General features: G+C 41.6%; 1 protein-coding gene across 1 annotated transcript in view; it reads right to left on the bottom strand.

Annotated features, from left to right (window-relative positions):
- Positions 1 to 1,076: 1,076 nt before the first annotated feature.
- Positions 1,077 to 10,173, bottom strand: part of LOC120059602 (RNA-binding motif, single-stranded-interacting protein 2-like) — a 28,582-nt gene continuing 19,485 nt past the window's right edge. Inside the window, exons 4-12 of the mRNA XM_039008732.1 lie at positions 8,509 to 8,666; positions 8,022 to 8,101; positions 7,713 to 7,822; positions 7,044 to 7,090; positions 6,812 to 6,905; positions 4,254 to 4,307; positions 3,923 to 4,033; positions 3,664 to 3,744; positions 1,077 to 3,559 (exon numbers count right to left, since the gene is read on the bottom strand). Coding sequence (XP_038864660.1) covers positions 3,503 to 3,559; positions 3,664 to 3,744; positions 3,923 to 4,033; positions 4,254 to 4,307; positions 6,812 to 6,905; positions 7,044 to 7,090; positions 7,713 to 7,822; positions 8,022 to 8,101; positions 8,509 to 8,666 — 792 coding nt within the window. The 3' untranslated portion in view covers positions 1,077 to 3,502. The remainder of the gene's footprint in view (positions 3,560 to 3,663; positions 3,745 to 3,922; positions 4,034 to 4,253; positions 4,308 to 6,811; positions 6,906 to 7,043; positions 7,091 to 7,712; positions 7,823 to 8,021; positions 8,102 to 8,508; positions 8,667 to 10,173) is intronic.

Genomic DNA, 10,173 nt, shown 5'->3' with positions numbered 1-10,173 from the left:
AAACATTGTATTTATCCATTTTATAATAAGGCTGTAATGTAACAATGTTGAAAAGTGAAGCGGTCTGAATACTTTCCAAATGCACTGTAGGTCTTAATTGAAAGGGAAAACCAGCAGACACTACTAGGCCCTCCATGGAATGACACCCCTGAATTAATATCTGAACTATGGAAAAGGACAAGAGCATTTTGACATTTCAAACTAAGGCGGAACATTTTATTTGAGTGAAACAACAATCTGGAATGATGACGGATAGTGTATCAAACATTGTGGTTTCCTAAGACTGATACTACATATCTAAGAGAAGTATTCCTGTGTATCAAACATTGTGGTTTCCTAAGACTGATACACCGGAATACTTCTCTTAGATATGTAGTATCAAACATTGACTTGTGGTTTCCTAAGACTGATACTACATATCTAAGAGAAGTATTCCTGTGTATCAAACATTGACTTGGGGTTTCCTAAGACTGATACTACATATCTAAGAGAAGTATTCCGGTGTATCAAACATTGACTTGTGGTTGCCTAAGACTGATACTACATATCTAAGAGAAGTATTCCTGTGTATCAAACATTGACTTGGGGTTTCCTAAGACTGATACTACATATCTAAGAGAAGTATTCCGGTGTATCAAACATTGAATTGTGGTTTCCTAAGACTGATACTACATATCTAAGAGAAGTATTCCGGTGTATCAAACATTGAATTGTGGTTTCCTAAGACTGATACTACATATCTAAGAGAAGTATTCCTGTGTATCAAACATTGAATTGTGGTTTCCTAAGACTGATACTACATATCTAAGAGAAGTATTCCTGTGTATCAAACATTGAATTGTGGTTTCCTAAGACTGATACTACATATCTAAGAGAAGTATTCCTGTGTATCAAAACATTTGCAGACAATGGATGAATGTTTCCAGATAGCAATGTAGTGTAGCTCCCTTTAAATCCCCTCTTGATGAAATCTAAGGCATTTCTGTGATTCTTACTTCCTACCACAAATGAATTAATGGCATAATTCATAAAGATTATTACTAGTGTCAACAAATCAATGGAAAGGAACAAGGAAAAACAAATTACAGATTTGTTCTACAGCATTGATCATTTAGAAGAAATGTTCAAATGCCTACCGGAAGTTGTCTTTGGTAACAAACAAAAAAAATCTACCAATATTTGGTTAACCAACTATAAGGACCCTATTTGGATGGACAAGGTAGTCTGTATACCATTGTTAGGAGATGGTGTGAGGCCTTTTGCAAGATAGCTGAGGGATTTGCTCCAATCTCATGAACCATTCCCTTTTATGCAGCCATCTCACTGTCACTATGACAACAATGATAGTCTTACAACTAGAGGTTTTGGATTAAGTTAAACTCAAATGAAAGCCACTGATAGCAGAATGATACATTTGTGTTTCAAAAGTCACTATTGACAAACAGTCCATTGTTGTCACCTGAAATATAAGTATTGCATTATTGTAGACAAATTAATTGCATAGATCACTGGCCATTTTGAGAAATAACAGTCGGATTAGAGGTTTGACCTCGGATGGTGGCCTAGTTTCTGAACATAGGACAGAAGAGTGAGGATATGGACACAGTACCTGCTGTGACTGAGAGCCGCCTTGAGAACCATGGAAGTTGTGACCTCAAACATCTCAGAAGCTTGCACATTAACATTGTGCAAGGTTCTACATTGCTCAAGGAGGTAATATAACTTTTCAGACACTGTATTCCCTAACCGCTGACTGACTGATTACAATTTGGGACACATTTCAGAAATGATTTCTAAGAGGTATAACACATAATTATCTTGGACTGATGAGCAGTAAGCACACCAGTGTGAAAGTGCCAAAACCTGTTGACACAGACGGATTGGAAATCTCAAACATTTAAAGCCTTTTCCATGTGATTGAAAATAAAAGCAGAGATGGAGAAAAACAAAAACACAGTTCTCACTAGCAGGAATACTGCTATGACTGGAAGTGCCTTCTTCCTATCAGGTTAGGAGAATTTACGAAGCAAGTTAGGAGAATTATCGTGGCAGGTTAGGAGACTTAGGTTAAGGTTAGGAAAAGGGTTAGGGTTAGCTAAAATGTTCTAAGTTGCTACGAAAATTAACTTCCGGTCGTAGCTGTATTCCTTGTAGTCACAACCCAAAACACAAATGACAATATTGGCAGACACTATTTCAAAAGAAAAAGCCAACAAATTTTTTCATTTGAATCTACTGTCCAAGGAAACATGTACCTACTCAATGCATACTACCAAAAATAACATTGATCAATCTTAAAAGTACTAAACTGAATTTTTTTTTAAATCAAGAAAACTTTCTTTAAATAAACAACATTTTCACTCATAATCAAAACAAACAAACAAAAACAGAGGAATCAACAAACAGACAGAGAGAAAGCTGGAATCAAAAAGACACAAAGTATCTCAGTACTGGCCATACTTTTTGGATCTCTAATTTACTTCTTTAAACTACTAGCTCAACACTCAATGATATGAACTCATAAGAACAACTTTGGGTCTGTTTAAACGGTAGTAGCTTAACCCACTAAAACCAAATTGAAAGACTTATTTATGTTGTTGGGTAGCATTGGAGCAATTTAGCAATAAATTCACAAAATATAACCAAAAACTAATTTACTCTGTCAAATGTTATTGTGTGTATATTTTTCATTTTCCCTGTATAGTTGTATTATAATTGGCCAGAATCTGGAAATAATAATTTCAATATATTTGATTGTCTTAAGCGTTCTTTCTAAATATCTATTTAAATTGTGACAATTTTAACTAGGGACCCAAGTGCTGAAACAGTAAGACCACTTCCAATAATGTTTCATTCTCCTGCAATACTTGTCCCTTTAGAGAGAAAACAGTTGATACCACCAGATTTGACACACATCTAAGTAACTTGAGCAGTTTGTTCAGCCTTCTCTCTTCAAACAATTACACAATTAAAACAAGCAGCGTGAAGTGAACAAAAACAACAATGGCATTGTGAAATTAAGAAACAAATCAATGATCATTTACTTTTTGAATCTGTGCAACAAAAACTAACTGACGAAAAGCTTAAAAATAACATGACCCCAAAAAATCTGCATATAAAAAATGTAAAAGTAAAACTAAAGGACGACTCTAAAATGACACATGGTGGTGTAACTTATATTGCTGGTTTTCATTCTCCCCAGACTAATGTGAAAAATAATTTGTTAATACGTGCACAGAAAATAATGTGTGTGTGTGTGTGGTGTGTTTTTCTCTTTCTTCGACTATAGAGTCATGTTCTGTTATCAAAATAGATGTTCCACGTGTCCAACAGTTTACCATAACCTCTGATTTGAAAATATCCTTTTGTCTTTAGTGTGACAGTCTGGTCCGTATTCCTCCGTCTGTCTGGTGTGTACTGCCCAGAGTCACTATGAGCTGAGCTGTACGGACGGCAGGTTGCCCAGGAGACAGACTCTAGTAAACCCACCAGTGTCTCCTCTTCACTTGCTGTGCTGGTAGGAGTAGTCTGGGTGTTCTGTGGGCGTCTCCAGGGCAACCTGTTGTAGGACGGGAAGTTTCTGTTAACATATTGAAGAGGTGAGGAGGATCAACTGATCATTGAACCGTCAGTGAAGTGACTGTGTAGGAGGACGTTTCTTACCTCGACTGAAACGTTGGTTTGGGGCACTTGGGTGTACTGAGGGATGTAGGTCCCTTGCATTGATGTGTTTGCCGGCATGTACTAAAATAGAGAGGAGAAACATATTAGAAAGGAATCATTTTAGAATCTATTCATGTGTCTGAATAAAACTGTCTTCATGGGGGGATGGAAAGTGGCATTAGGAATTGCACTGCGAACACAATGTCTTTGTCCAATGTATGTATCTAGGTGTCTATAGTTGTGTTCTGTGGGGACTGACCGTGCCACTGCTGCCCATAGAGAGGTGGCTGAGCTGCTGTGTGGGAGGCCCCATCATAGAGGTGGGCTGGATGGACATGGTGTGGTCCATGCCCTGTGTCAGGAGTTGGCCCTAAGGACACACACAGATAGTTATCATACACACAGACAAACAGAAATGCATGTATGCACATACACACAGGTGTCTCAGCTCAAACATCACAGAGAGCATTTGTTTATCCTTAGCAGGTGTGTCTCTCTCAAACAGAGAGAGATACACGGAGACGGATCACACTGATTCACTAATAGGCAGTAACAGACCCACAATAACAGTTTTGGTGGGTACAACTTACTGAGGTCTGCATGAGGTACGACTGATGATGCATCCAGGACTGTGGACTGTGGATCTGCAGCAGAGTGAAAACACAACATAAGATTGATTTTTGCAGATTTTCAAAATAAGAAATACATCCTCTTTACACAGTAATACATCCATAGCAATACAACAGACTGTGTACTGACCAAGTAGGTATTTACAGGAGAAATACAATAGACCATGTACTGACCAGGTAGGTATTTACAGGAGAAATACAATAGACCATGTACTGACCAGGTAGGTATTTACAGGATAAATACAATAGACCATGTACTGACCAGGTAGGTATTTACAGGAGAAATACAATAGACCATGTACTGACCAGGTAGGTATTTACAGGAGAAATACAATAGACCATGTACTGACCAGGTAGGTATTTACAGGAGAAATACAATAGACCATGTACTGACCAGGTAGGTATTTACAGGAGAAATACAATAGACCATGTACTGACCAGGTAGGTATTTACAGGAGAAATACAATAGACTGTCAGGGGCGGAGCCAGGCCCACCCAATCAGATTGAGCATTTTTTATGCTTTTTATTTGTCAGTGTTTTACCTAAACATGCAAACACCAACAGACCGATTCCTAGCAAGCAGGGCACTGGGTTGGTCAGATATGATTAAATATAACAGAACAGTTGAACTGGAATGACATTCACGCTCACGGAATTGGTTGCCAAAAATAACTAACTGAAAGCCACACCCCCAATAAGCCACCAATATGACCACATTGAGGCATATGTCACTGTGCTTCTATGGCTATATGCACCATGCCACCGCCTACGTTATTTGTTCATTTAGCAAACAAGACAGCTCATGATCCAGTGCCTTTATCACAGTCAACATACCTATATTTAAGCTTTAATTAGCTTTAAAAATGCAACATTTTCTCTCAGTCTCATGTAAAAATGTGTAGAATAGCAGGAAATTAGCTTAAAATAACATTTTCTCTCTGCCTCATTGCAAAAAGTGTAGAATAGCATGAGATTTGCTATAAAACAGCACATTTTTCTCTTTGACCCAGACCCATGGACAAATGTGTAAGATTACATGAAGTTAGCTGCTTCCCTCCCCCAAAACAGACGGTGTACTGAGCTTTTAGGTATTTATAGGAGAAATACATACACATTTTTATTAATTTAGCAGACACTCTTATCCAGAGCAACTTACAGTAGTGAGTGCATACATTTTCATACTATTTTGTACTGGTCCCCCGTGGGAATTAAAGCCACAACCCTGGCATTGAAAGCACCATGCTCTACCAACTGAGACACATGGGACAACTGACAGTGTACTGACCTGGTAGGTATTTACAGGAGAGATACAACAGACTGTCCTGACCTGGTAGGTATTAACAGGAGAGATACAACAGACTGTCCTGACCTGGTAGGTACAGTATTTACAGGAGAGATACAACAGACTCTCCTGACCTGGTAGGTATTAACAGGAGAGATACAACAGACTATCCTGACCTGGTAGGTATTAACAGGAGAGATACAACAGACTGTCCTGACCTGGTAGGTATTAACAGGAGAGATACAACAGACTGTCCTGACCTGGTAGGTATTAACAGGAGAGATACAACAGACTGTTCTGACCTGGTCGATACAGTATTTACAGGAGACATACAACAGACTGTCCTGACCTGGTAGGTATTAACAGTAGAGATACAACAGACTGTCCTGACCTGGTAGGTACAGTATTTACAGGAGAGATACAACAGACTGTCCTGACCTGGTAGGTATTAACAGGAGAGATACAACAGACTGTCCTGACCTGGTAGGTATTAACAGGAGAGATACAACAGACTGTCCTGACCTGGTAGGTATTAACAGGAGAGATACAACAGACTGTTCTGACCTGGTAGGTATTAACAGGAGAGATACAACAGACTGTTCTGACCTGGTAGGTATTAACAGGAGAGATACAACAGACTGTCCTGACCTGGTAGGTATTAACAGGAGAGATACAACAGACTGTCCTGACCTGGTAGGTATTAACAGGAGAGATACAACAGACTGTCCTGACCTGGTAGGTATTAACAGGAGAGATACAACAGACTGTCCTGACCTGGTAGGTATTAACAGGAGAGATAAAACAGACTGTCCTGACCTGGTAGGTATTAACAGGAGAGATACAACAGACTGTCCTGACCTGGTAGGTATTAACAGGAGAGATACAACAGACTGTCCTGACCTGGTAGGTATTAACAGGAGAGATACAACAGACTGTCCTAACCTGGTAGGTATTAACAGGAGAGATACAACAGACTGTCCTGACCTGGTAGGTATTAACAGGAGAGATACAACAGACTGTCCTGACCTGGTAGGTATTAACAGGAGAGATACAACAGACTGTCCTGACCTGGTAGGTATTAACAGGAGAGATACAACAGACTGTTCTGACCTGGTAGGTATTAACAGGAGAGATACAACAGACTGTCCTGACCTGGTAGGTATTAACAGGAGAGATACAACAGACTGTCCTAACCTGGTAGGTATTAACAGGAGAGATACAACAGACTGTCCTGACCTGGTAGGTATTAACAGGAGAATGCATGTAGGGGGAGAGGGAGGTCTGAGCGATCATTCTGTTAGGGGCCATACTGTAGGGAGCTGAGTAGAACCTGGAGACACACACACACAGAGAGAGACAGAGACAGACAGAGAGAAGAAAGCCATCAGTATCCAACACATACTGCTTCCCCTGCAGTACATATGTCTAGGATTATCTCTGTGAGGTTTAGTGGAGTATCTGAACTCACCCGTTCTGTAAGGCTGTGGTGGGGTCATAGGTCAGTGTCATTCCTCCCTGTGGTCAAACAGATACATGCAGTAAGAACACATACAGTATTACATTAGATTTTTTTATTTTCTTTAACCTTTATTTAACTAGGCAAGTTAGTTAAGAACAAATTCTTAATTACAATGATAGCCTACCCAGGCCAAACCCTCCCCTAACCCGGACGACGATGGTCCAATTGTGCGCCACCCTATGGGACTTGGGGTCAAATCAGGGTCTGTAGTGACACTTCTAGCACTGCAATGCAGTGCGTTAGACTGCTGTGCCACTTGGGAGCCCCTGCATTTGACTGAGAAATACCTCACCAGATAGAAGTTGGAACAAGACAGACATATTAGCTTTAACATTATTGTACTTGATAGAGTAGAAAATGACCTGAACAGCCTTGATAAAATGACCTGAACAGCCTTGATAAAATGACCTGAACAGCCTTGATAAAATGACCTGAACAGCCTTGATAAAATGACCTGAACAGCCTTGATAAAATGACCTGAACAGCCTTGATAAAATGACCTGAACAGCCTTGATAAAATGACCTGAACAGCCTTGATAAAATGACCTGAACAGCCTTGATAAAATGAGAGGCTACGGGGACGATAGCAGACTGTTTACTGTCTCAATGAGAACTCACCGTTTCTCCATCTCTTGTCCAGGGACGGCCATGCTGCAGGTACTTTCCCTGGCTCTGTCTCTTCTTCTGTCCTCCGTCTGCAAACTTACATAACAGGGGTTCCGAGGGCACTGTGGAGGGGAGGAGAGGAAGAGGGTTGAGTGACTGTGGAACACTGAAGGGGCGTATTCTGTGTGTATATTGTTTATTAAAATAGGACAGTGACTCCAGGTACTGTGGACGAGCCTTTCTGTTACTCCTGACCTGCTCCTTCGCTTCATACAGAACTGTCTGATAAAAATAACACCTGTTCAGATAGACATGTCTCACCTGGAACTCCAGGTGGAGTCTTGATATATTTGCCATTGAAATGTTGAATGATCGTCTCACATTTCTCTGTTGACTCCATCCTGAAAAGAAAGTGTGATTTAAAGGAGGATGTGATGTACTATCGCCAATGACCAGCAGAGGGTCAGGCAGATAGTTGAGTTCACCTGGCAAGCCAGCTCTGCCTTAACCTGACGTAGCAGGCGTAAAGAAACATCTGAGCGGGGTCTACAGAAACCGGAAGCATTAGGTTTTCAGGCTCCGCCTCTTCCTCTATGCTTTTGCCCTAAACCGAGTGCTTCCGGTTGCGGACGACCCTGCTGATGGTGGCCACGCGTTGACAAAGATATATGTACCCATAACATTGCATTTGTCACTGTTTAAATATCGAGGTACGCATTACTCAGCATGAGGGAGTCTGTTTATACTTCTCCTACATAGCTGTGAACTTAGACTTTGTTTTCAGGTGAGAGGTGTAGAAATGGTTTACCTGGCAAAGCCCACTCCTCTGCTGGTGCCGTTGGCGTCTCTGAGGATGCGTGTAGAGATGACCTGACTGAAGGGCTTCAGCATATTCTCCAGCTCCTGCTCATCCAAAGACACAGGCAGGTTGGAGATGTACAGGTTAGTGGGGTCCTGCTCCTGTTGCTGTGGGGAGAGGGAGAGAGAGAGGGAGGGAGGTACAGGGTTAAATCTGCTCGTCCATAGACACAGGCAGGTTGGAGATGTACAGGTTAGTGAATGGGGTCTTGTTCCTGTTGCTGGATTACAGACAGAGAGATGAAAGAGAGTGAGAGGCCTTTAACAACATACACACCTGAGGCAGGGCTAGGCTACGGCATTCAGTTGACTTTCTAAACTTGAGGAAATTATATAAGATATCTGGCAGAAACAATTGTGAGATATTATCTGTGTGGTTCCTACGTGGATGATAAATGGGAGCTGAAGGAGGGAAACAGGAAGATAGAAGCAGGGTAGAGGTAAAAGAGGGGGATGAAGTGGAGATCTAGAGAAAGACAGTCTGGCTAGACTTCATCTGACCTCACTGAAGAGAGGGTTCTTTCTCTCTACCTCTCTCTGCCGCACTCCCTCTCTCTGCCTCACTCCCTCTCTCTGCCTCTCTTCCTCTAACCACCTCTCTCTCTGCCTCACTCTGCCTCACTCCCTCTAACCACCTCTCTCTGCCTCACTCTCTGCCTCACTCCCTCTAACCGCCTCTCACTCCCCCTCTCTCTGCCTCACTCCCCCTCTCTCTGCCTCACTCCCTCTCTCTCTGCCGCACTCCCTCTCTCTCTGCCGCACTCCCTCTCTCTCTCTCTCTGCCGCACTCCCTCTCTCTCTCTCTGCCGCACTCCCTCTAACCCCTTCTCTTGCTCTGCCTCTAACCACCCCTCTACCTCGGCCTCACTCTCTCTCTGCCTCACTCTCTCTAACCCCTTCTTTCGCTCTGCCTCGCTCTCTCTCTGTCCCCCCCCCCTCTCCCTATCCTCAACACGTTATTATACAGCCAGTCACTGAGGAGAGAGAAAACAGGTCCATTGTGTTAGACTAGCTGTGTTAACAGGACAGAGGGTTCATGCTTCAGTCAGGTAATATCATATCGCAGTATAATTGCTATGCAATGGGCTCTGAGTCTCCACAGATATTCTCTACAATGATTGTGTGATCTTTGGACAGAGATCTTCAGATTTGGACAGAGATCTTCAGATTTGGACAGAGATCTACAGACTTTTGGAAATCATTCTGATTCATTTCTATGGCTCCACACACCATCATATTCCCAATGGGGATCTGACCAGGGCATGACAAAATGTGTCAGTCACATGCATAATGCATCCTGACCTTGAATTCATATGCTCTACTGGCTTGCATATATCAGTAAAATGATGGTTACTGGCCCAACGCTCTTCAGCTATGACAAATGCCATCTGAAACTCAGAGTCAAGAAGTCCTCGGAAAAACTTTTGGAGTTTTTCTTGAAATACCTGAATTATGCTTTTGATTAATTCAAGTGATTTTCCACTTCTACTCCATATGCTACCTGCCTGCCCAAACAAACTGAATTTGAATAACAGCAAAGTAAGATAGCTGTATGATAGCGTATCTGAATCTCAACCAGAACGGTTTTGCATATTCATTAGTTTGTCAATGTGAT

Source organism: Salvelinus namaycush, chromosome 14, assembly GCF_016432855.1.
Source record: "Salvelinus namaycush isolate Seneca chromosome 14, SaNama_1.0, whole genome shotgun sequence".
Lineage (NCBI taxonomy): Eukaryota > Metazoa > Chordata > Actinopteri > Salmoniformes > Salmonidae > Salvelinus > Salvelinus namaycush.
The sequence above is the reverse complement of the archived record's forward strand: the minus strand, read 5'-3'. Positions and strand labels throughout refer to the sequence as shown.